The following is a 24,781-nucleotide window of genomic DNA, read 5'->3' as shown; positions in this document are numbered from 1 at the left end:
GGCGATTCGAGACAAATGTGTTGAAGTTTCAGGTTATGGATATCAACAACATTAAGAACCAAAGCAACGACAATATACCCTGTATCTTAATTGGTGTACATGTAATTTATAACTTCATTCCCATAAATCTATGTACATGCTTGTCGCCCAGTAAAAATCAACAAGTCCCTCAAAGCTTTTCAAAAGTAGGAGTCCGCTTCTGTATACCAGATAAGAGAGCAGAACTCACATCATTAGTCTGCAACGCCGCACTATTCCAAACACCAGTATACCGCAGTCCGTCCTGCACCGTATGATCCCGCGAATAGTTCAGAATCTCCTTAGTCCCCTGCACCGCGACCGGACTCTTACTCGCAATAAGCGAAGCCATCTTCAAAGCAGCAGAAACAGTCTCCTGCTTACTATCATAAACACTACTCACAAACCCAACGCGCAGAGCCTCCTCTGCTCCAAAGATCCGCGCTGTCAGCGCTACATCCTTCACCCAGCCAAAATTGCCCACAACCTTAGGCAGTCGGCTCAATGTACCGATGTCAGCTGCTAATCCGATATCGACTTCTTTCACTGCGAATTTCACATCGCGGGAGCAGAGACGCACGTCCGCTGCTACGGAGATGTCGATCGCGAGGCCGAAGCTGAAGCCGTGCATCGCGACTATTACAGGCTTTTCGCATTTTTCTACTGCCGAGATGCAGGATTGGAATTCCGCAACGTGGCGACGGATGTGTGTTGCTTTGCGGGCTGGGTCGCCTTCTGTTCCTGATGAGAGAATAGAGCCCTCGGATGCGGCTTGGACGTCCAGGCCGGCTGTGAATGCTTTATCGCCGGCGCCTGTGAGGACGATTGCGCGCACGGCGGGGTCTTCTGAGAGGCGGGCGAATATCTGACCTAGTTCTAGCCACATGCTATTTATTGTTAGGTTGGTCTTTGATTGGAATGAGTTTGCGGGTGAGGTTCGTTGCTTACGCTTCGAAGAAAGCGTTCATCTTCTTGGCTCTGTTGATTTCAACGTGCGCGACATATGGGCTGTCAGCTGGGAAGTGAACATTGAAATGTTGGAAGCTGTAATCCTGCGCCATGGTTGTGGTGATTGTAATGAGGGTGTTGTGATATGGGAATCCGGCTGTATATGACCCTGTGAACTGATTTGTGTAGAGCCACAAAGTGGTTATGAAGGTTGAAAAGAGTTTAAATGTTGAAGTGATGTTCGGCAACATCGACTTAGCGACATGTGCCTCGGCTCCTGTTCAAGTGCGGGTGCGCAGATACGCGCCCCACTTCACGACGGGGAAATTGGGCAGACGATGAATAATCTAGGTTGAAGGTGTATGCTTTATTTTAATGATTAAGAACTAATAGATGGTTGAGCTAGAGATTTATCACTACATATAGTATAGTGTCATAGAGGTATACTATACAGATGCATTGACTATTCTGTTACAAATTACACTCATGTTTTATGAATTGTATGGATATTTCAAATATTCGATTGATTTGGATTAAGTTTTAAGTAAATCTGGAAGTAAAAAATAAAAAGAAATTAACCAGAAAACAGAAAAACGCCAACCCTTAAAACTCCGTCACGAAATACCATTCAATGAAAATCAATCGAAAGATCATAAAATATCATAGCTCGTGTTCAGTCACGCCTGACAAGCAATTGCTCAATAAACGTAGGAAAATAAATTGTCCCATGGCTTATTCAATAGTAATCTTCTTAGCCGAGGCCGTATTCTTCGGAATGGTAATAGAGAGAACGCCATTACTCAGATTGGCCTTGACAGCATCTTGGTCCACGCGCGATGCAAAGGAGAAAGTACGCCGGAACTCGCCGACGGTACGCTCACTAGCCAAGTATCGATGAGGAAGGGCTTTTTTGTTGACTTTCTTCTCTTGGTCCTCAGATGCCTCAGTAGACTCCTTAATAGACCTTTCGGTAGTCTTGGGGTTAGCACGGTGATACTCGCGCTCAATGTGACCCTTAATGACTATGGTCTGGGCGTCGGAGAATTCGATGGTAATGGCATTCTGGTTGATGCCAGGAAGGTCACCGTCGAGGTGGAACGCGTCATCACTCTCACGCAGATCGAATTTGGGGTAGAAATGGCGATAGGCTGAAGCGTGTTGAGAAGAGCGGTGATGCTGATGCTGGCTGCCATCCACTACATCAGACACACGGAGCATGGCAGGATGAAACACGGGCACGAGGGGAGGGTTGAAGTGGGGGATTTCACCCATGATGGCGGTTGGGGTGAAAGAAAAAGACATGGTCGATGGCTTTGAGAGAAGTTGTTTGAGAATGAAGACCTTCGGAGCTTGGAACTTGAAGCTTTTGAAGAGTCAGGAGGTTTGTTGATGAATGGATGGAAGGGAGAAGTTGGGGGTGAGAGGGCTTATATAGAGGTGGATTAGACAGCAGTCTGAATGCCTCCATAAAGCTGTCATCTCAGTCATTGCGAGAATCCTCTGGTTGTTTGTTGTGATTTCCAATCATCATCAGATATAAACAATGGTCGAAAGTGAGAGATCAATCTTGTTGTGTATAGTAACCGCCAGTAGCCGCTAGTCACTTGTGGATCCTTCTCCACCTTTCTATGCTTAAGTAACCCATATTATGGGCATAGCCGCCATTTAGGCTGAATGAGCTCAATGAGCGATGTAGATCTCGCCAGACTGGACATACTGTAAGGTATACTGCATTAAAGATTGAGATTTCCACTTGCAGATATAAAGTGGATTCGTGAGAGAGCTCGACTTTGAATGCATAATTCGCGCCCAGATCTCTGCATTGTACATACGGCATGCGCCATTATCCCATTGACTCTCATTCCTTATACAATGCCAAAGACCCACCAGCCTCTTCAAAACAGCCCATATCCACCCCGTTATCAAAAACTGACAGATTTCGTTGCACAAACTTGCTTGTATTGTTAGATGAAGCGTTGAGAAGGTTGGTGCCGTACAACCGATTGTACGATGTGAACAGATTATGGGGCGCAACCAGATGCTTCATTTGCGACACAAGCAACGGAAGAACTTCTCTCGGGCGATATCAGGGTTTGCGTGGGCAGGTTCATGCGCGATGATCCACGGTCGGATTCTTGGAGGAGTCAAGTATTTCTAGCGACAAGGCTGTAGGGAAGAAGGGTTGTAGGGGACCCGATGTCCCGATCGATAACCACGGTCGCTTTACTCGGATTCGGATTCGTCCAGTTGCATAATCTTCTCGTCAAGGTCCTATGCTTGCGGGTTAATCTGATTGAACAGAAGATATAATATAGACATTGGGACAGATGAATCAATTCACCAAGGACGTACCTTGTCCAGCCGTAATTTCAAGTTTTCCAACTGGCTCTCTTTGATCACGAGATGGTTCTCATCATCCAAGTCCTCCACAATATAGTCACGTCGCTCTTCGTCGTATTTGAGAATCATGGATTTGATCGAAGGATCGCATTCGATAAGAAGACCTGAAGGACCGCGGTTAGAGCCATGAAGTTTGAAGAGTTGAGAGGGCATCTTACCTTTAACTGCACGGGGCATTCTGACTAAGGATCCGAGAAGCTGGAGGACGGAAGGACTTTTCTATGTGTTGGCGTGATATTGAAATGGAAACAGGATGAAGCGATGTAGCGATGGAGAAAGGGAAGCTTGAACCTTTGACATGGAAGCTCTCATGGAAGGCGACCGTGGAGAGATATCCAGGCACCAAGGCAACAAATTACATAATCCTCTCTCTACACATCAGGTGCATAAATTGTCTCTGTATACAAGATTCTTTTCATGCAGTATTTTGGATTCTGCCTTCTCTATATTATTTATCTAATATCCCCAGATAATTGTATTCTGCCAAAGCTCCACAGGAGATGAATGCTATCGATCGGCGTTATGAACTTGATGGAAGACAGCAAGCAGAACTTGGTGGGACACATCATGAGGAATTAGATGGTGACTCTGCCTTCGTCTGACCAGGAAATTAGTCAATTAGCCAGAGTGCCTTTCTTCCGGTATCTATGCTTATACTACAATCATTGTAAATTCCATAATAACTATTGGTTATGAGCTGATATGGTTGTCCGCGGAAGTTGCGCGGACTTGAGTGATTATTTCAAGTTTGCGAAGGCACCACAACACAATACATACACCGTTTGACCGCGGATGTACCGCGGAGTGAGATTCATTTGTATACTATACTAGTTTGATTGCCCCCTATCAACTCTTATAAAAAACCACATAACAATTGAATCGATGAAATCATCCTCTCTATTCCTACCTACCGCGTTTACCCCCTCGTCGCCTGGGCACTGTACCCCAAATTTTGCGCCCAAACTCCAGAATCAGGATGATTCAGCCAAAAGATAAATCCCCTGAGTCGGTAATGGCGAGCTCGCTTGAGACAGATGTTGAGCGCGGTTCTGCTGGCGGTTCTGAAGAATTAAATGATGTCAATGTTGTCGATTTTGAGGGCCCAGAAGATACTACGAACCCGCTTAACTGGTCCACGAGGAAAAGGGTTTTGAACATATCGGTCGTTTCGATGATGACCCTTCTATCGTATGAAACGCCTTTTCATTTTTTTGATGGAGACTATGAATATAGTATTGCATCACTGACTAAAACATTTCTGCAGGCCAATGACCTCTACCATTAGCTCTCCTGTGACTTCCGACATCATGAAGCAATTCAATTCAACAGATGAAACCCTTGGAGCTTTCGTGACTACAGTCTTCTTGATTGGCTACACCTTCGGACCATCCATAATTGCACCCCTATCGGAGATTTACGGCAGAGCTATTCTTTACAAGACTTGCATCGTGCTATTCATCGTGTTCAACGTGGCCTGTGCTGTAGCCAACAGTATGGGATCTCTTATTGTATTTAGACTACTCGCTGGCATAATGGGGTCTTGCCCCGTCACTCTGGGTCCAGGCTCTGTAGCCGATATGGTCTCCGCTGAAGGAAGAGCAAAGGCTATGTCGGCCTATGTCATTGGGATTATTCTTGGTCCATCTATTGGCCCAATCTGTGCTGGATATTTGGCTCCTGCTAAAGGATGGCGTTGGGCCTTTTGGCTTATGACTATAGTCATTGGTGCGGTCGCTGTTCCGGTCATGTTTCTACCAGAGTCATACTCATATGTTATCTTGAAGAGAAAGACTGAGAAGCTGCGGAAGAAAACTGGGAATCACAATCTCAAGTCGGCATTGGACACTGGGAAGACTTCACGTCAGCTTTTTGCCTTTTCTATCGGTCGACCGCTGAAGATGCTGGTATCGCCAATTATTTTCTTGTTGTCGCTTTACTGTGCGCTTGTCTACGCCTATCTTTATTTATGCTTTACAACTTTTCCGGTTCTGCTAGCTGAGAAGTATGGGTTTGGAACTGGTCCTTCGGGTCTAGCGACACTAGGACTCGGGGTCGGTTCCATATTTGGTCTGTTCATCTCCGGTGGTACCTCAGATGTAGTTTCTAAGCATTTGACCAAGAAGCATGGTGGAGAGCCCAAACCCGAGTATCGACTTCCTGTTCTAGTCATCGGTTCCTTCATCACACCCATTGGCCTGTTCTTGTATGGATGGACAGCATATTATGGCACTCACTGGATTGTTCCCATCATTGGGACGGCATTTATTGGCGCCGGGATGGTCATTGCATTTGTGAGTACATTCACCACTAATTACGGAAGATCTCTTGATTTTAACCAATTTCCAGATGGCAACTACTATGTATCTAGTTGATGCCTATACTGTTTACTCCGCGTCGGCAACGGCTGCAAATACAATTTTGCGCTGTCTCATTGGGGCATTAATTCCTTTAGCCGGACCTGCCATGTTTGCGAAGCTCGATTATGGTTGGGGAAATTCACTCTTGGGATTCCTCGCCATCGCCTTCATACCGATGCCTTTCGTCTTTTATTACTATGGCGAACGTATTCGACAGTCTAAGATCTTCAAGGTTGAGTTTTAAATACAATACCCACCAACTCGGACCATAATACTTCTCCTTTATGTAATGTGTGATGGAAGTCCGTGGTAACAATCCCGTGACATGTTATATAGAGCGCAAAACAGTTATATTAGATCATACCTTTGGGGAATTAATTTAAGGATTGCGTTCAGTCTCCCAATCTTCGTTCCCTTTCTGGTCCCCAGCTGTCCACCCCGTTCCCGCTTGAATGACTGTCGATCCTAATGCTATAGCACAGCCAGCTAAAAACAGCATGCGGAACGCATGTTCGTAGCTCTGTTTGGCAACTAGATGCTCAATGCCTTCTAATTGTGAGACCGTAGCAGGACTCCCCAGAAGGGTGCGTACAAGGTCTGGATTGGGGGTGATTCCCTGTTTGGAAAAGCCTTCTTCTAGTGACTTCTTGAGAACACGAGTGAAGAATCCGCCTCCAATCGCTGATCCAAAGCTCCCTGAAATTCCCCGGAATGAGGTAAATAAGGCACTGACGATAAAGTGCATATTTTTGTCTGTGAGGAACAGCAGATGGGAGAGCGAGTAGTTGACCAGGGCGCCGGCAAAAAGTCCATTGAAAAAGGTCATGGCCATATATAGAGCAGCGGGGGAGTCCTCTGAAGATAAAACCGAAAGAGTTGCCGTCGAGATTGCAAATAGAATGAAAAGCACAAGACATGAACTGCAAGTAGAAGTTAGTATTGAAGGAATGTATGCTTGTCAGAGTGGACAACTCACGTATAATAGCTACTAGCATTACGAATATGGAGCCATCCAACAAGCAATCCTCCAGCTCCGAACCCGGCATTTGTTGGAACTAGAATAAGACCCGCTGAAGCAGGAGGCCATCCTCGAACTGCAATGGCGTAGGAGGGAGTGAAGAATACAACAGCCCATCGAGCCATCATGAAGCCAACACCAGCCAGGCATGATAAGAGAACACCACGGTCTAGAAGAATATGGACTGGAATAATAGGTTCATGGGCCCACCGAGACTCTATAACAAAGAATACAGCAAACACACCCAATGCTATTGGAATGGGCCATATGAGAATCTCTGGCGAGGCCAAAGCTGTCAAGAATAAAATAATTCCGATTGTCTAGCTGGTCAGTGGAGGTAACGATAGAGCGCCCAATAGACTTACTAGTGTCACAGAGCCTGCATAATCAATGCGGGCAAGACTAGAAATGATTGAATCATCTCGTTGCTTTCTATCACTTGATGATGGTGGAATGGCGTAGTAGAGGAGTGGGCCAAGAACTAAAGCGCTTGGAGCTTGGACCCAAAATATGACACGCTGAGACTAGTAGTTAGCTATCATGATCATCCAGAGCATCCCGTGAGCCGCGATATTACCCATCCAACTAAGGGAGTCAGAAGACCTGCAAGGACTGCACCAGATGCAACGCCTGTCGTAACTCCAGAACTGATGAGTCCAATCAATAGTCCCCGTCTCTTGGAACTCCCAAAATCCAGTACCAATATGATGGTTATACTCATTAACCCACCGCTTCCCCAGCCCGAAATAGCTCGTCCCAGTATGAAAACGGCCAGCGAAGGGGCGGACGCCGTGATGAAGAGGCCAAGCGAGAAGATTGTGCTGGAGACAACTAAACAAAGACGCGGGGTGAAGATAGCTGAGAGTCGTCCAACCAGGGGAGTTACGCTAGAGGTCGCAATCTTGAATACATTAGACTTCATAATGGGACTTGCAATTTCTATTCAGTAATGTACCATGAAGGAAGCTGTAAACCAAGTTGTTTCTGCGTAGGCATCGAGATCAGCGGCGATTGCAGATTGGGCGGTTGTCATCATCGATATATTTGTTGCTTTAAGAGTCAATTGAATTAGTAAATAGTAAATCAAGCCATCTGAAAGCCATCTGATACTCGTGGACCACTTCAATGTACCTTGGATGAATATCAGAAGAGCCATAAGCATCACTGTTCCTATTGTGTGTAGGCTAGTTCGACTTGGCGTCACATCTTGTTGCGCAGTCGCTGGCGAGAGGAGCGGCCGTCGCTCAGATGGCGGTGTTTGGGTGTCGGAATCTGTCATGGTGATAATGGCACAGCGGTTTGAGGGGAAAACAAAGAAACCAACGGAAAAGCCATTTGAATTGACACGACCTCGCTTGCTAGTGGCAATCGGGGAATTAGTCGGAGTTCCGCGGATATTCCATTTCTAATCAACTCCAACTTGGAAGGGTAAAAAGCATTGGGCCCCCGCATTCCGGAGCGATTGGCCATGTACAAAGGCCGTTAGCGCCGTTGGGACCCGTCGAATATGCATTATGTTTATTCTCCGGGCATTTGCGAATGCATAAGAGAAATGGAAACATTTGAGTCATTGTTGTTAAATTCTAGGCGCTGGAAACCGATGGGTAACCCTTTTTTGACTTATTCCTCCATCTTCTTTTGGTGATGTTGTCCAGCTTGGAGAATTACTGGGGAGAGTTGATCTGCTCGATTTATTCCATTGGCTGGAAATGCCTTATCTATCCTCGATGTAATCAAGCAGATAGATGGCGAGTTCCACTGCGGACACAACACATGTCTGTACCCACTCTTTAGACCCACTTACAGAGCAGATGGCCTAGCCCAGAGGTCCACCCTTAGGTACCTAGACCTACTACCTTCATGTGTGCACGACATGTACATCTCAATTTTAAACAACATTCACTCCAGCATGATCTCCCATCTGTAACTTGAATATTATGGCCGTATGGAGTGTATACTAGTATATTACAACCGTATATAAGGTTCTATCAGAGTATGCGTGAATCAGGGCTAGAATATAGACTCGTTATAGCAGTTTAAAGCTACGAAGAATTACAATGAAGTTCAATTTTAGAAAAGCATTTATTTTGCAAAGCAAAGTGTAACTTGACGAAGCAAAAGAAAAAATGTAAAAAAGAAAATCTCCAAATGAGTGGGAAAAGTGCCCAAAAAAAAAGTCCAAGGACAAAGGGAAAAAAAAAAAAAAAAAACCTAAAAGAGTGTGGTGCCAGCAGGGGATCACAATTCCGTTCCAACGGCTGCAAGCAGCATGGATCTGCAGGGAAAATTCGAGATAAAACCGCAGAAATCCCCTGTGGCTGCTAGCAAGTTAAATGTAATGTTAAAGAGACTAGACGCAAATTAGTGATGGTTCTAATGGTAAAAGAATGTGATAGGCCAATCTTCAAATGGCTTCAATATCGAAGCGCATATCCCAGTATCCTTCACCCGTGCGGTCGTTACCTGCGATCTGTGTGATTCGGCGTGTGCCGCGAGGGAACCCACCGAGAATGATGCTTGCGACCATGCAGCCAGTCCGTGTACCCAGAATAGCCTCATAATCGGGGCTACCATGAACAAATAGATGAATACCACGACCATAGGTTTTCAAAAGCTTATGCGTCTGTTGATTCACTACATAAGCAAGATAGACATGACGCAGGCTGTCGAGACTACCTTCGGTGTGTTGATACAACGCATTGAACACAGCGCCAACATGAGGCGTTGTTGGGTGGTTTGCGGGGCGTGTCACATAGTCGATAATCATCACATGTTGGCCAGTCCGACCCGTATAGCGGCCATCATTGTCACGGAAAGTGAGGCGCCAGCTTCTAAGGTCGGGCACAGTTGGCTGAAGCCACAGATCGATCAGTTCACCGAGACCACCAAGAGGGGGTGAAGGAGAGCCTGGGAGATGCTGAGATCGGAACTTGGCCATTGTCGAAAGACGGTTAAAAGTGACCTGGGTGTATTCTTTGCAATCCGCCAGGTCGGGATACTGAATGAAGTTGGCCATACGAGCGCCCTTGGCACGAAGCTTATCAATGGACTTAGGACGGTCTCTACGACCTTCTGCCACCAGATCCCACCACCAGGGCATGAATCGTCTAAAGAATCGAGACATGACGAAGACTTAACCTTGTAAATCTACTGATATGATGTGAAAGGAGGTGCGAAGCGCGAAGGAGAAAAAGCTCGTAAAGGTGCTGAAGTTTCTTCTCTTAAATATTACTTGAAGCTCTAGCTATCTTTCATTCGATTACCTACCTACAGGCTTCTCTATAGAAATCAAGATTGAAAGACTGCATGAATACATCAAACAGTGCATATTAGTCACCATCTGCAATCTGTCAACCATTTCTTGACTTCTCTTTAACCTGGGAGCATATGTTTATAGAGTAAGAAAGACCTCGAATTCGTTCAGTGCTGCTCCAAAGAAAATCATGGCTTCAATTTTTGAGCGCTCCTTGTTCTATTCTCGGCGAAGCCGATTTCCAAAGTGTTTGAATTTTACTGAGAATAGATTTAGCAGAGATTTCGAAGAACGACAGTATAGGGTAGCCTGGTAGATCCGTCCGTCAAAGTCTATGTAAGTTAATTGATGAAAGAAGCTCTACTGCAAGTTTCATAACTTGTGAACTATAGATCACACAGAATGTTGGGTGCAGCGACCATACTCATTGAATTAATTCAAATAAAATAAATGGCACAGTTCAAACTTGAGGACCGCGAGTAATCCCGTATATTCTACTTCAAAGCTGCGTGTAGAATTATCAATCTTCTCCATTCCAATTCACAAGACATCGAAAAGTTTGAACGTGATGAAATTCCAAGAGCGTTTCAATCAGTTCCCGCTTCTTCACGTGAAGAACTTATCTTTTTGTTTCCATGTTCTTTGTCCAAGGGTGGCTGCTCGACAATTTCAAAGGAATTGGAAGAGCGGGAGAATGAGTTGAAAATCAAAGATCATATTTACATACCCAATGGATGTCAAATTTAGGTTCCTCTTCACGGCGTTATGGATATACTGCGGTGTCTTATCTTTACATAGACACAGAGTCGTGCAATTGCATGCAAAATCGAATATTTTGGCTGTATGATGCCATCAAGTCGTTTCATGATCGATTTTTGGTTTAATTTGCGCATTCCTCGTATGTGGATAATTGATCAATCTGTAAATATGTGGAAAGCCCCATCCATATTCTGAAAAAAAAGTCAGCCATACACTTGAAAGCTGAAGATGCATTCCTACCCAATTCACTAAGCCTGCATCTGTCCATTCTCGTATATCAGTCCAGTCTTCGAATATTTGTTCAATCTGGACATCCGAGTTGGCGGTGGAATGATTTCCTATACCTGACTGAACCCTGCAAAAATGATTAGCTGGCAAAATGGTAGAGCATGGAATGACAACGTACTGTAAATGTCGGAGTATGCGATGCGCTTTCAAACAGATATTACTTCGCTCTGAAAGGGCTTCCATGCGAAGAACCAGCTTGTCCAACTCCAACCGGGAAGATTCCACATCGTAACCTATATCAGCCGCAGATGGTATATCTTGAAGACAGGAGTTAAGCGCCACAGCAGCATGAAGTGCTTTCAGGCTTGTCACACCGTTCAGCAACCATATGTAATTTCGAAGTAAAGGGGCTTCATAAAACTGCCGATGGAGAGACATTAGGGCTGCACTTGAAGCAATACACTTATTCCTGGATGCTGGAAGGAAGGAAGGCCCTTTAGAGTGGTGAAAGGGCCTGTGCAAAAGAAGATAGAGATGATGCGCGTATGTCTGCAGGACACACCAGTATGCGAAACTATTCGTTTCCAATATGTTCGGAGAGCCATCCACCATCCATGTTGTGTCCCATTTTGCTTGCTCCTCGGCTATCGACGTGTCAAATTCACGTAATAGTCGCTGATCCAGCTTTAAAGGTCCCGATATGTGGCTACATATCTGAGTAGAAAGTTGGAAAATTCGGACCTTAGCCATCATCACTGACATCTGTGTGGGCTTATCGACATTGGGTGGCTGTGAGATGCCTTCGTCTGTGATGTTATAATCATTGACATCTGCCGGGAGCGAAGCCTTGATGTTGAGGAGATAGGTCATATCGACATCGCGAAACAGTATGCCTTGGTATGTATGCAGTGTTAAAAGACCAGCCCAGCATCGTCGTCGTCTTTGAGTCTCAACAGGGCTTAGGTTCTGGTCCACATTACACCGCAATGCAATACCAATATTCAGAGCCATTCCTAGCAATGCCCATCCCTGGTCGACAGATTCATTATGAGAAAGATTGTATATCACCATCAACAAAGCCTCGAATGTGCTGAATTTGTGCCGTATAAAAAAATGGTCTTGTGAAAGGCAAGTCATCGCAGTCCGGAGAAGGCGATGTGATGCTGAAACCGTCGAAGGTGCCTGTGTTGGAGTAGAAACTGACTGTGGCCAGATGTATACCAATCTGGGATCATTTGCATCTAGAGTATTTATAACAAGAGAGCAGATAGAGAACAGCAAGGCCAGCCAAGCCAGATCAACGTCATAAGGCTGTTGCATGAAAGTGGTATATTGCTTCAGGAAAGTCGGCCCATGGAGTATGGGAAATAGAGCCGAGATATTCTTGAAAAATGTAGAAACTAGATAGTCGCAACAGGGCTTCGGAGGTAGAGAGTCGATTATTTCTTGCAATGCCATCCGGGGGCCAATTGAAAGTAAGGACAATGTTTCATGAGTATCATATCCCGGGGTTGGCCTTTCAAGAACTGCTTCCCAATGAGTGTCTGGGGGTAATTGATTTATCCCAGAAGACGGCACGTCAGGCTGCACGCCTGGATTGCTTGTTGCGGTTTGTGTCGAAGGCGTGGACGGAGATCCCACCGTAGTAATTACTGCATTTGATAACCGAGAGTGTGCAGGTGTTCGGTCGCTATTGGTTGATACATGTCCAACTGTAGACTGGCTCTCAAAAGAACAGGCGGCATCGCGTCCACGGCGCTTGCAAGCACCGCAAGGTTGTTGGCGATCGCATCGTAACTTAGAGCGTCGACATTCTTCACAGCTGATGGCTTTTCGCTTCTTTCGTCGTGATCTGGGAGTTTCCCCCGCTGGTTTAGTAGGGGTCGAATTGACACCTGTCATCTCGACTCGGACATTGATGGCATTTGCGGACCAGCCTTGAAATCATAAGTCCGATATTGTGGTGGTTGGGTGGAGACGACGGGGGTGAGGACGATCGGAGTTGAAGCAGCATCATCGGAGAAATCCATTGCCGATCTCCGATCGCCACATGCAACGCATCGGAGATGATGTAATCCCGCTATACAATGTCTCAAGTGCGGTGTATACGGATACTGCAATCATCTATTTACACAGGCACTGTACAGAGATTTAGTGGCGAGATATCGACGATTCCAGATAATAGATGTACTAGCTATAGCTTTATATGAGTTTGACGTTTCATTACTTTGGAAAATATTCATTAAAGAGATCGGATGACTGGGAATTGATGCATCGGAGATCATCACCGGGTCACATCGCAATATCTCCGATGCTTCAAAATCGAATTTCCCCGATTAGCGGTCTAGACACAACACGCCCTTATTAATAATATTATTAATGTCTTAGTTTTTGATCTGACAAGCTACTTGATTTTAAATTTACTTGAAAACTTCATGTCTGCGTTGAGAAGGGATCTAAATTTATATTTTCTACTTTCGGCACTGGGCTACGATGGAAGCTTATTTCCAATACAAAAGAATTCGACAGTCAGTTCGCGAGCACTTATCGGAGCTGGAGAATAACTGTAGCTGCGAGGGCTACATTATTGGAAATTCCCATACTGAAAAGTAAGTATCCTGTATGAAGAATCGACAAGTCAATCTTTTCCTAATCTACGGTTTATAGATGTGGAATGAGTCGTCATAACGGCAGCTCGGAACGGGGTCATCATGCCAAAGAAAACATTTCTGGTGATTCAATCCCCGTGGGCTGGGACGGTCCAAATGATCCCTTGAACCCTGCAAATCAAAGTACCGGGCGAAGACTATTCATGACCCTCCTAGTCTCGCTCATAGCAGTCGCAGTCACTGCGGCATCGGCAATCGACGCGTGCGGCCTCAAGGAGTATAGCGAGTATTTCGAGGTATCCGAGGTGGTTGGGTCTCTAGCGACAGGTATGGTGAGCCCTTGCTTCTTCCCATGTTTTTTTCGTATACATATTCCTAATTATTTTGCTTTGGCAGGCTTGTTTTTGATCGGATTTGCATGCGGTTCCTTATTATCAGGCCCGTTCTCTGAGACTTTTGGTCGCAACGTGATATACTCGGCGACCATGCTGGTATATTTGATATTTATAATGGCATCAGGTCTCGCGCCAAACCTGCACAGTCACCTAATTTTTCGATTTTTCGCTGGCTTTTTCGCTTCAACGCCATTGACGTGTGCCGGCGGCACGGTCGCAGACTTGTGGGATTCACTAGAGAAGACGTACGCTTTCCCCGTATATGCGGTGCCCGCATTCACAGGACCTATGATCGGCCAGATGATCGGAAGCTATATCCCAGTCACGCTAGGCTGGCGTTGGTTGGAGTGGATAATGCTTATCATGGGTGGCGCAATATTGGTTGCGGTACTCTTGTTCCAGCCCGAGACCTATGGCAATCTGATTTTGTATTGGAAAGCGTCCATACTTCGACAGGAAACAGGAGATGAAAGATACAGGGCTCCAATGGAGATGAAGCGAGAGACACTGGCTCAGCGTTTGAAGGTCTCTGTGTACCGACCCTTTGCCATGTTTTACTCTGAGCTGATCATCATTTTACTGTCGCTCTATCTAACTATTATGTATATTGTCCTCTTCACCTTCTTGGAAGGTTATGCGTTCATCTTTGGCGAAAAATACGGTATATCGGAGGGCTTGACTAATCTCTGCTGGGCTGGCATGCTACTTGGTGTTCTTCTTGTTTCCTTCGTGGTGCCAGTGGTATATAGCTTGACTGCAAAGAATTGCAAACGGGGAAAAGACACTGCGATTGCCCCTGAAATGAGACTTTGGTATGCCATGCTTGGAGGTGCGCCTGCAGTGCCAATCAGTTTGTTTTGGATGGGATGGACTAGCAATGTAAGTTCGAACACTGAGAGACGACATGAAGGTGCATGATGCTAATACTTCTATCTTTTGTAGCCTTCTATCTCAATTTGGTCTCCCCTCCTCGCCTCTGTTCTCTTCGGCTTTGGCATTACGTCTATTTTTATAATATGCTACATGTATCTCATCGATTCCTATGGTACATATTCAGCTTCAGCTCTGGGCTTTCTGGTTTTCACACGATACCTGGTCGCGGGGGGTATCACTATTGCTGGAGACCCAATTTATCGGTCTACCAGCGTGTCTTACATACTCACAATACTTGGGTCTATCAGTGCCGCCATGACTGCTGTACCCTATTTGCTATACATTTATGGACCACGAATTCGAAAGAACAGCAAGTACGCGGTGAACATAGACACAGAATACTAGCAACTTAAAGGTATTACGAGGGGAGGGCATAGAGTCAAATGGTTGAAATACTGAAGTTGGAACTTGGAACAAAATTGACAGATAGATATAGAATATATTATGAACTTGAATTTGGTTCGCATGAAATGGTGCTCCAATGCGAGAAATGAATAATCTTAATTCAATCTTCGAATATGGATTATGACCACCATCCAAATTCCACCATTCCCGTTGCTTCATCCCGCAATGGACCATATAGATTGTTAATTTCCACAGCCATCTCGTCAGGCAAAGAGCCAGCATCACGAGCTGCTAGATAATACTTTAGCTGGGCAGTGCTAGTTGGCCCAATGGCCACCGAATCTGTGCTCTTCAACCCAGAATGAAACAGTAGCCAACGCATAGCAATTTGAGATAGACTGGAGATCCCAAATCTCTCCCCGATAGCAATCAATTCTCGCACAGCATGATGAAATAACGGCTTATCAAACCACATACGATACAAGTAGCCCATCAAATTACCTTCAACCTGTTCGAATCGCGTCCCCTTCAATTTTTCATCGTTTTCAGCCAAAGTCAACTTGCCTGTTGCAAAGCCGCCTGCCAGTGGGGAATTGGCTACGAATGTGATTCCATGTTTTCGAAGAAGGGGAAAAAGCTCCTTCTCATAGTGGCGACAGAAAATGCTGTATTGGCCTTGGTAAATGGTGGGTTGGACATAGCCCTTCTCCATGGCGATCTCAATCCACTCGATAATCTCTTTTGGGGAGTAGTTGCAGAGCCCCATGTGTTTGAATGATCCTTCACGATAGAGCTCATCGAAGTTAGCAGCTTGTTGGGTGATGGGTGTGGCTTTATCGGGTGCATGGGCGTAAAGTGTGTTGACCTGCAGAGGACATCCCAACGTTGGCTTAGTGTTTTCAGGACTGGAGGTGGATTAGCGTACCGAGGTAACTCCAAGCGCCTCAATACTTTTGTTGAATGAATCTCTCATGTTCTCTCTCAATAAACCTTCTGGTTTGTAGAGAATCTTAGTGTCGATTATGAAATCTGGCTTTCGTACACGTCCTAAAAGGCGTTCCGAAGCCCCGGAGTCGGTGATAGGATACAGTCGAGCAGTATCGTAGTGCTTGATATTGGCTGCTTCGAGATGCTCGATGAGCTCTGCGATGTTCTCATCGTTCCAGGCACCGGCAAAGCCTTGCGTTCCCATCACATATTCAGGTGCGGAAGACATCTTTGCAATAGAATGTGCACTCAGGGCCACTAGTATTAAGCAAATAGTTGTGATACTTTATTGAATGAGAGAGAGTCATTCTACATTTGCACAGTTGGCGGCCACTTTATATTTCAACACTCAGATTGTTGCTTCGATTTCAAGTTTGCAAGGATATATAGTATCTCGGGCATACTACCGCATTGGGACTCGTTTCGGCCCCCATAGTTACTACCATATCGCGACTAGTTCGGCCCCCACTCTAGATACTCATTTGAGTTAGATCTTAGACCAGCGTAGAAGTTCTGTAGGCAAATGAAGGCTTGATTTACTATTATAATGTTTTTTTTCAAGAATTAATACTTTGCATTCAAGTTATTCTAATTTTTCCACTCCACCTATTGTGGTGCCGAAACACTTTAATCGGATCATTTCCAGACGGAGGAATACCATCAAACAGCGTGGAATGTCGAGGACCATCTATGTTGAACCCGGGTCAACACATGCTTCAGATCAGACGAATCCTGCGAATCTGAATCACTCGAATTTTGATTTTGCCATCCAAGTTCAAACTTCCTCAGTTTATCTTCCAGCGCTGTTTCGCTATACGCTGAAACGGAGGTCGATTGGAGATACTCCACAAAGATCTTCCAGCGCGGAATATAGTAGGACGAGAGGAGACCACCCCACTGCTTGGACGCATAATCAGTGATCTCTCCACGGGGGCCCCACAGAGTGATCTGGTTGCGAGCATTGTATTCAAGATAGGCGGCTTGGGTTTTATTTCCGCGGGCCCATGCACGCGCGGAACTTATCCATGTCGAAAGGCGGAAATTTTCATGGGTAGAGAGGACAGAATCTAGATCGGCCAATAGATGAATCATTTTCTGTCCCTCTTGCGTCAGAGTTTGGTTCTTTGGATCGGAATTGGAACTGTTCCAGCTGGAAATTAGGTTGTTGTACAGCGGGATGAAGGCGTTTGCCATAACCTGGCGTGTCACATCTACCATGTCATGTTGATATGCAGGGTTATCCCATAGTTTGGAGTTGGAACTGGTGGCTTGGTACATTGACTGCCAGGCCTTTACGACCAATGATGGGTCATATGTGATTTTTGTGCCGTGTGTACCTGTTACATTGACAAGTCCATCCACACTAGGCTCAAGTTCAAAGATTGACTTGACAACTGCGGTAACATCCGTTAGATCAGTGTTATCGTATACAGTCGTTCGCAGAGTTTCCCAGGCATCATATAACTCCTGAGGGATAGATCCGGAGCCAGCATATCGACTTGATACCCAGCTGTGAAAGTATTTCCTTGTGTCGATCGGAGACTTTGACCAGGCCTGGTCTAACAGTAAGTCATAGACAATCTCATTGCCCTCTTGTCCCTCGGGACTCAATCCATAGCCGACCATGCTAGGAGATTCGATGAGCGCCTGGGAAGCGTTTTGGGTGATATTCCGAATTTGTCCATATAGACCCTGGTTGCCTCCGTAGTCATGCAGTTGACACCAAATCCATGGTTTGCCATAATAGGAGTCTGTTCGGCGCCATTGAGGCTCGGATTCAGAGAACAGGTCTAAAATCAACATGTCGTCATTTTGGTCCACACCAGAGAGGTAGGCTTCCACGCGCTTATCAGTCCAAAATTCCGATGCACTGTAGAAGAGCCAACCTTGCATCAACCAAATCGCATCGGGATCCACGTCCTTTAGACTCTTCCAAGTTGTGTGCGTGACGTTTTTGAGATAGTCCAAGTCCCCAGAGTAGGGGTTCATCTCGTTGTACTGATCCAATGTATAGATGCTGGTAACGTTGCCATAAGCATCCTGCTGCTTGCGGATGAAACTGGTTTGCATCGGGGCATAATGCTCATCAAAAGGCTCGAGGAATGAATCGTTGGAATACCGGGTTGAGAAACCGTTCCAGTCTGCCGACCGAACGACACTTGCATTCGGATACACACGCGTGATGTTATTTGGTACAAAGCCTGTGAATGCGGGAAGCACAGGGGTCATTCCTAGCTCGACCATGCGATGCACAATCTTTTTCTGAAGAGCGAATTGCTGGTCAATCCATGCGTAGGGCAAATCACCACCCCAAGAGCCTTGAATGTTTCCAAATCTGTTCCATGCTTGAAATGCTGGACCGCTCAGAAAAGTCGCGATCTCAGCGTCGGTCAGTCCTATTTCTTGGAATACCTCCACCATGATCTTTTCTGCGCCAACCCAAGCAAGGGGCAAGTTTATGCCACGAAGGGCCATCCAGTCTAACTGGGTCTCCCATTCTTCCCATGACCAGAAAGCTGTCGTGTAAGAGAAAGTGACTGGAATGTTTCGTTAGAGCGGGTAGATCGATGGTGTCTATTGGGAGATTTTACCCGTGTTAAAGTGATACCTCCATGGTACAGTGCTTGAGCCGTTGATCGGCTTGTGGAGGTGAGGAAGCTTAGCGGGGGCTTGGTCCAGCCGACTACCGATGAACCAGTAGATATCGACGTGTGCCACGTCTGTCAGGTATCGATGGAGACTATTGATTTCATCAGTAATGTTCTTCAACCTCGGGAAAGGTCCGATCACACAGCTTACCCCGAAGACAAAGCACTGATAGACGTCCCCTGGACGATAATAGTGCCATTGGGCGCAGATTTGACTGTGAATTGATCATATCCCTCGTCACTCCCAGTGATATTGGGAACTACATTAAATCGGAAGTCATCGACATGATTTGGCAGTCTTCGCTTGACGAGGCTGTAGAGACCGTCGGTGGAGACCGCCGCCACCCCTGACGCGGAGAGAAGTCCGATCAGCAACTTCGACCACAACATGGTTGATAACACGGAAGTTCTGAATCGAACTGAATGATAATAGAAACAAAAGTGGAAATTCAGAAGCTTAAAAACCAGAATTAAGTTCAAGGAGCGACGTACCCCTGGCCTATCTGGAATACGGGACGTCACAGTAGCATGCTTGCTTACTCGCCAGCCCCGCATCAACAGGCCCACGCGCTGCAACTATCCAATCCTACAGGCGCCGATCTTCATCCCACACTTAGCCCACGCAGGCGATCTAGGCAGAACAGGTTGATATCACAAAACCCATACATATATTTGGATAAAAATGGGGGCTATCGGGCAAGGAAATCTTGCTGGCCTTTAAGAGCGCGCGCCAGAATATCAGGATACCATCTTTGTCCGACGTCCTGGTGGCTGGTCACTCGAGCGATCAAGTTTCCTTCGCCGATACATGTTCTGAACATTTGATTGAATGTTGCTTCGGCGTCGGACTTTACTTTCTCATCCTTCACTAATTCACGTATATGCTTTGGAATAACTAGGTCGATCTTGTCGGCTGAAAGATTGGGGCTTACTCCTTGAAAGACCGGAAATGAGAATCTTGGCCCCAAATCATTGCCGTCAGAATCAACAAAGTTTTCGCTTCTAAGAGAAACCCGATGGGTAGTCGCTGTGCAAACACCGCCAGTTAACGCCTCGAGGGCTCGACCAATGTTCACGACGAAAGAATCTGGGATGGGAGGTGCAGAAACCCAGTCGCCTGCTTTATTCTGTACCTCCAGACCATGATGCGGTGTAGCCTGGAGAAGAAAAGTGAGGAATTCGGAGTCTTTGTGAGGACCAACTCCTTGAAATTTGGACCCGGTCTTGTCATCAGTAGCTGGGGCGGGATATTTAATAATTTTGAGCTTGTGCTGTTGAGGAGTTTCGAATGCTTGGTTTAATGCTGTGGGCGGGAGATCAAGGGCTTCTGCAACGAGTGATATAAATGATACTGCTAATCTGCTCACTTCGGCCAAATATTGCTCAAGTGAGTTACGGAAACCCGGAATAGCTTCTTCATCGGGCCACTGTGACACGAAGGTAGGTCAGCCAGCGAACATCAGTGTTCGGATCTCATAGCATACCTGATTCGGCCCAATGATGTTTCGGAATAACGGCTCATGAGGGCCGGGTGCAGGAAGTTCAGTAGCAAACTAAAATAAAGATCAGTAGATTCATGGAGACGTATGTTTCAAATGACTAACTCACATCGAATTGCTCGCGGTAGTCGGTCTTGAGGGCAGTTATCTCCGCTCCAAGTTTCGAGTAGCCCAAGAAATGAGGACTGTTGACCATTTCAATCTCTAGTTTCTTTTCTAACGGTAAATCAAATAGCTCGATTCCTTTCTTTGTAAAGTCCTCTTGAATAGTTGGCGATACGAGCGGATTTGTTAGATAGAAAAATCCAACATTCACCAATGCTGCACGAAGGTTTGCAAGAAATTCCGGTTTTGTCGAGGGAGATAAAGATTGAGCAAAGTCTAATACTGGGATTGAGGAAAAAGCCGTAGAATATAATTTGGCTCGTTCAGTCTGGTTGGGTTAATTCAATCCCATCAAATTGTGAGAGGGCGATGATAGTTCTTACCATTTTTGATATAAATTCGAGCCTCAAGTCGAGGAGCTTAGGGGAGTTTTTGCTGAATTCGTAGTTATGGCCGCCTTTCGGTAATAATTCAGCTTCAACATATGGTGAACGTGTAAAGAGCTTCGCAAGTCGGTCGAATTTGGGCTGAGCTTCATCCAAACCTTGCCAGGCTATTTCGTATTCCGCTGCAAGGTATTGGACTGGTACCTGTGGAATTCAGTAGCTGAGCTAGTCGCGTGGGCAATGCATGCGATAAATACCTTGACTGCTGGGAATATCTCCTTAGTCAGACGATTGTACCATCCAGCTTCAAACTCTTTGATTTCACTCTTAACACCTATCCACAACGTTAGCTCATTGGCCTTTGATCACGCAATACGATCCATGTACCAGCTTGAGAGGACGAGAATAGCGCATCCGCCGTAAGAAGATTGCCGTCAATATATTCAATCGGTCCAAACATAAGCGAGAACAATTTTCCAATGTCTGGAATTACTATCCGATCTCCCTCAGGTGCTGGGTCGACATCTGGGAGGAAGCCAGTTTTCCCGAGTGAAGGCACAATACCCAAGCCGCCAACTCCGAGCAGGGGAAATGGAAGTTCCGATTGGGCTGCAATTGCGAATGTGGTGGCTGCTCCCAGTGAATGACCGAAAATGATCACGCCTTCTTGGTTCCCCACTTCATTTCGGTAGACTTGACCGATCAGATTGGTGATGACAGGGATTGAGTCGATGATCGGCGTTTGAGTCCTCGGAATGGGATTGTCACCGTATCCCGATCGCTGAATGTTTAGAACATTGTGACCTCGTTCACTCAAGATAGCAGGATAACTGCATGAATCCAATTAATATTCAATCGTTCACTTTGGTCAGCGTGTTTGCTTACGAGAAACTTGAATTGTCAAAGTATGCCGCATTAACTGCCCCACCATGGATCAATACAATGAGTGGCAGGTCGTTTCCTCCTAGCTTGCCCCTTTTGAATAGCCCTGTGACTTCGAGATCTGCGCTACCAAAGGGTATGGCCTTGTCGTACGTGTTAGCCATGACCAGAGCTGACTCGAACTTGAAGTTATGACGAGAAGCAAGAGTTTGCCGAGGTGGGGAAGTTTGTTTAACGATCGCTCCCGCTGACAGACACTAAGACCGTGATCACACACGACTACGGACCTAATTTGAAACTCAACAGCCCCCATGAACTGAAAATAGAGCGGCAAATTTTTTCCAGATATATGTTCTAGTCTATTTCATTTATCCCACAATTTCACTTTGACCTGTTACCGTAAAATGAGCCCATCATAGTCATATCACAGTATATAACGGAATCCCGTGGTCCGACTCTCACTGGCAGGATCATTCGAATCCATGGGGAGATCTTGCGATGCCTCCGCTGCTTCTAACTGTTTATTCATTCGAGCATGGACAAGGCGAATGACAAGTGCCACGAGGGCGACCAGCAATGCGATAGCTGCAGTTGCACTGCCACCGGGAAGATATCGTGGGCCTGATGAAGCTGGCCACATGTAGCTTCCATAGATCGAAGCCGTATTACCGATCATGTTGGCAAGTGCAATAGCAGCAGATCGTTTAACCAGCGGTCGGGGGAATGAATTTGCGACCCAGGCGAGGATAATTTGGTATGCAGAAACCGCCCCCATTGGCATTCTAACAAAGTTAGTGAGATACAACATATGGTCATGTCAATAGATGAGAACTCACAGAAACATAGCGAAGAATCTGGCCCCGGTGTTTGTTGTCGCAGTGGAGATAATACCACCGACTACACTGACGAGCATCAGAGCAATAATGTGAAGACTTCGGTCGTCTGTTTTGCCGGAAGTCCAGGTGACAAGAAGAGAAATGAGGAATGTCGCAATCCATACGGGTGCAGTAATCAAAAGTGTCTGGATGTTGTTGTACCCAAGGGTTTGCACGATGGTCGGAAAGAAATATTGGAAGTTCTGGGACAGCAATGAAGTATGTTGAAGCAAGATGAACAGGTAGATGCGCTTATCGGCAAATACCAAAGCCAATGCCTCCTTGAAACTGGTTGACTTTGCGTCATCTGCTTCACCTGCATCGTCGATGAGCCGCCATTGAGCATATGACTGTTCTTGGGCATCCAACCAAGAGGTGGTCGCAGGGTAGTTGGGAAGGAAAATACTAAAAATAAACATAACGCGTTAACAAGAGTTCACTCATGGTCGGGATAAAATACTTACGCGGCCAGAAGGGATACGCCGACGGTGATAACTCCTTCGATGATGAACAACCAGCGCCATCCATCAATGCCGTGCGCTCCATCTAGGTTGCCTAAAACACCAGCCCCGATCAATCCACCGAAGGCATTTGCTAGCGAGCTACCTGCATAGAACCAGGCGATGCGATGACTCAACTATAAACCTGTATCAGGAACCAATTCTTCGTTTTAGGAAACAAGGGTTGGTACATACTTCCTTTCTTGTATACCAACTCGACCTAAATGTGACAGTCAAAAGCTTATTCCCTTTGACTCAAGCTTGGTACTTGGCACTTACATCAACATGACTGCACCCGGGAAAAATGGGGCTTCAACAAATCCGAGAAAAAATCGTGTGACGACGAGTCCTGAAAATGATTGAACAGCAGCCTGGCAAGCCGATATAACACCCCTGATGCATGAGTTAGCTTTATACAGGCTCTTAAAATTGTTGATGTGCACTCACCAAATAGCCATCGCTATTCCCAGGAACAACGAGGGTCGAATGCGAGTAAGAACCAAGTTAGAGGGCAATTGCATCAATAGATAGCCCACAAAGAGAATACTAGTCGCTAGATTATAATCTGTTCCCTCCATTCCAAGGTCTTTTTCAAGCGATCCCAATCGTGCCTGTGACAGATTACTAGAAAGCATAGTCAGCATTCGGTAGAAGGAAATCGACATGAAGTGTATCTCAGTTGCAGGGCTCTCTTACTTGCGATCGAGGAAATTCAACAAATACATGAGAATCAAAAATGGCAGCAGGTGCCAATCCACCTTTCGTAAGAGACTTCGAGTCATCTTTTGGTGCCATTCCGGGCTCTTCGCAGCATATGCTTGGTAAAGAGCATCTTGTTCAAGGTCAGCGGCCTTCCCTGAGGTCTCTTGATGCTCGATTTGCTCTACGGCAGATTTTGCCATGGTTTCTGATTTCGCTGAAAGTCCTGGGCAGCTGCTCACTTCTCTCTCTTTCTCTCTTTCTCGAAGGCCACGCCGAGGAATTGATCTTTATAAAAATCGAAAGAGATCAGCTGGTGCCGTGCACTCGGTGCAACTCCGATTAGGTGCCAAGCACTACGCGGGGAGAAGAGACAAAGACGAGCAGACAGGAGCAGCGAACCCCCAGCTGCGAAGGGTCTGCTGGGTCTGCCGGGTCTACTATGGGGACGGAATACGGAATAGCCTAATTGAAGAGCTCCGGTGCATCTTATTGGCTTGTTCTACCTGGGGAAAATGGTGGGATTCGGTGTCCTAATGTGGAGCGCGGGGAAGATGGAGACTTTGCTCGGGGCAGCTCAGCCCGAGTCGATTCTTGCATTCCTGCACTGATGTCCTTAAAAGTCACATCTCGGTCGCGCTAGGGGGTTCAATGGTGTTTTTGTTTCGGTAGGTGCTGGATGCATATTTCCGTTATATTACCGCTTTTTTTCATTGCCACATGATACCCAAAGGGTCAAACCCTTCACTGTTTGTGTCTGTGCTCAGCGGAGTCGGCATTTCCCGCCGGTGGCCCAACATCTGGTCGGGGAAAGGCCGGGGACGAACAGGGTCAGGAGACTACATTGGATAGACGCACAAAGGAACGGTCTGTGGTGCCTCAAGGCTTGTGTATATACTCCATCCATTTACCAACACATATGCGCCATCACAAATAG

At 46.1% G+C, this 24,781-nt stretch overlaps 12 protein-coding genes across 12 annotated transcripts; 2 read left to right on the top strand and 10 right to left on the bottom strand.

Annotated features, from left to right (window-relative positions):
• Positions 1-169: 169 nt before the first annotated feature.
• Positions 170-1,079, bottom strand: N7478_001932 (enoyl-CoA hydratase/isomerase family protein; the record flags this gene model as incomplete). Its single annotated transcript, XM_056918146.1, has 2 exons — positions 170-905; positions 967-1,079. The coding sequence occupies 2 exons, from the start codon at positions 1,077-1,079 to the stop codon at positions 170-172; spliced, it is 849 nt and encodes a 282-aa protein (XP_056783757.1).
• Positions 1,080-1,698: 619 nt separating this feature from the next.
• N7478_001931 (Hsp20/alpha crystallin family protein) lies at positions 1,699-2,238 on the bottom strand (the record flags this gene model as incomplete). Its single annotated transcript, XM_056918145.1, has 1 exon — positions 1,699-2,238. One exon carries the CDS (start codon positions 2,236-2,238, stop codon positions 1,699-1,701), a length of 540 nt encoding a protein of 179 aa, XP_056783756.1.
• Positions 2,239-3,189: 951 nt separating this feature from the next.
• tfb5 (TFIIH complex subunit TFB5) lies at positions 3,190-3,543 on the bottom strand (the record flags this gene model as incomplete). The annotated part of the gene is made up of 3 exons (XM_056918144.1): positions 3,190-3,237; positions 3,319-3,470; positions 3,525-3,543. The coding sequence occupies 3 exons, from the start codon at positions 3,541-3,543 to the stop codon at positions 3,190-3,192; spliced, it is 219 nt and encodes a 72-aa protein (XP_056783755.1).
• Positions 3,544-4,342: 799 nt separating this feature from the next.
• Positions 4,343-5,967, top strand: N7478_001929 (MFS transporter; the record flags this gene model as incomplete). Its single annotated transcript, XM_056918143.1, has 3 exons — positions 4,343-4,554; positions 4,631-5,657; positions 5,713-5,967. The coding sequence occupies 3 exons, from the start codon at positions 4,343-4,345 to the stop codon at positions 5,965-5,967; spliced, it is 1,494 nt and encodes a 497-aa protein (XP_056783754.1).
• A 135-nt stretch (positions 5,968-6,102) lies between these two features.
• N7478_001928 (putative MFS multidrug transporter) lies at positions 6,103-8,020 on the bottom strand (the record flags this gene model as incomplete). The annotated part of the gene is made up of 6 exons (XM_056918142.1): positions 6,103-6,643; positions 6,700-7,061; positions 7,107-7,259; positions 7,319-7,642; positions 7,697-7,791; positions 7,873-8,020. The coding sequence occupies 6 exons, from the start codon at positions 8,018-8,020 to the stop codon at positions 6,103-6,105; spliced, it is 1,623 nt and encodes a 540-aa protein (XP_056783753.1).
• A 1,125-nt stretch (positions 8,021-9,145) lies between these two features.
• On the bottom strand, positions 9,146-9,865 carry N7478_001927 (uncharacterized protein; the record flags this gene model as incomplete). Its single annotated transcript, XM_056918141.1, has 1 exon — positions 9,146-9,865. One exon carries the CDS (start codon positions 9,863-9,865, stop codon positions 9,146-9,148), a length of 720 nt encoding a protein of 239 aa, XP_056783752.1.
• Positions 9,866-10,908: 1,043 nt separating this feature from the next.
• On the bottom strand, positions 10,909-12,883 carry N7478_001926 (uncharacterized protein; the record flags this gene model as incomplete). The annotated part of the gene is made up of 3 exons (XM_056918140.1): positions 10,909-10,944; positions 10,994-11,108; positions 11,160-12,883. 3 exons carry the CDS (start codon positions 12,881-12,883, stop codon positions 10,909-10,911), a joined length of 1,875 nt encoding a protein of 624 aa, XP_056783751.1.
• Positions 12,884-13,474: 591 nt separating this feature from the next.
• Positions 13,475-15,263, top strand: N7478_001925 (MFS transporter; the record flags this gene model as incomplete). Its single annotated transcript, XM_056918139.1, has 4 exons — positions 13,475-13,590; positions 13,649-13,917; positions 13,987-14,864; positions 14,928-15,263. The coding sequence occupies 4 exons, from the start codon at positions 13,475-13,477 to the stop codon at positions 15,261-15,263; spliced, it is 1,599 nt and encodes a 532-aa protein (XP_056783750.1).
• Positions 15,264-15,441: 178 nt separating this feature from the next.
• N7478_001924 (Aldo/keto reductase) lies at positions 15,442-16,479 on the bottom strand (the record flags this gene model as incomplete). The annotated part of the gene is made up of 2 exons (XM_056918138.1): positions 15,442-16,128; positions 16,189-16,479. 2 exons carry the CDS (start codon positions 16,477-16,479, stop codon positions 15,442-15,444), a joined length of 978 nt encoding a protein of 325 aa, XP_056783749.1.
• A 431-nt stretch (positions 16,480-16,910) lies between these two features.
• N7478_001923 (alpha-N-acetylglucosaminidase) lies at positions 16,911-19,288 on the bottom strand (the record flags this gene model as incomplete). Its single annotated transcript, XM_056918137.1, has 3 exons — positions 16,911-18,787; positions 18,842-18,990; positions 19,050-19,288. 3 exons carry the CDS (start codon positions 19,286-19,288, stop codon positions 16,911-16,913), a joined length of 2,265 nt encoding a protein of 754 aa, XP_056783748.1.
• Positions 19,289-19,587: 299 nt separating this feature from the next.
• N7478_001922 (Oxidoreductase 2OG-Fe(II) oxygenase family) lies at positions 19,588-21,934 on the bottom strand (the record flags this gene model as incomplete). Its single annotated transcript, XM_056918136.1, has 6 exons — positions 19,588-20,325; positions 20,507-20,830; positions 20,886-21,092; positions 21,146-21,222; positions 21,276-21,718; positions 21,774-21,934. The coding sequence occupies 6 exons, from the start codon at positions 21,932-21,934 to the stop codon at positions 19,588-19,590; spliced, it is 1,950 nt and encodes a 649-aa protein (XP_056783747.1).
• A 260-nt stretch (positions 21,935-22,194) lies between these two features.
• N7478_001921 (putative MFS transporter) lies at positions 22,195-24,047 on the bottom strand (the record flags this gene model as incomplete). The annotated part of the gene is made up of 5 exons (XM_056918135.1): positions 22,195-22,552; positions 22,607-23,050; positions 23,110-23,247; positions 23,593-23,769; positions 23,842-24,047. 5 exons carry the CDS (start codon positions 24,045-24,047, stop codon positions 22,195-22,197), a joined length of 1,323 nt encoding a protein of 440 aa, XP_056783746.1.
• Between the last annotated feature and the right edge of the window lie 734 nt (positions 24,048-24,781).

This window comes from Penicillium angulare, assembly GCF_028827245.1.
Source record: "Penicillium angulare strain IBT 27051 chromosome Unknown utg000002l_segment0_segment0, whole genome shotgun sequence".
Lineage (NCBI taxonomy): Eukaryota > Fungi > Ascomycota > Eurotiomycetes > Eurotiales > Aspergillaceae > Penicillium > Penicillium angulare.
This window is presented reverse-complemented; position numbering and strand designations above follow the sequence as displayed.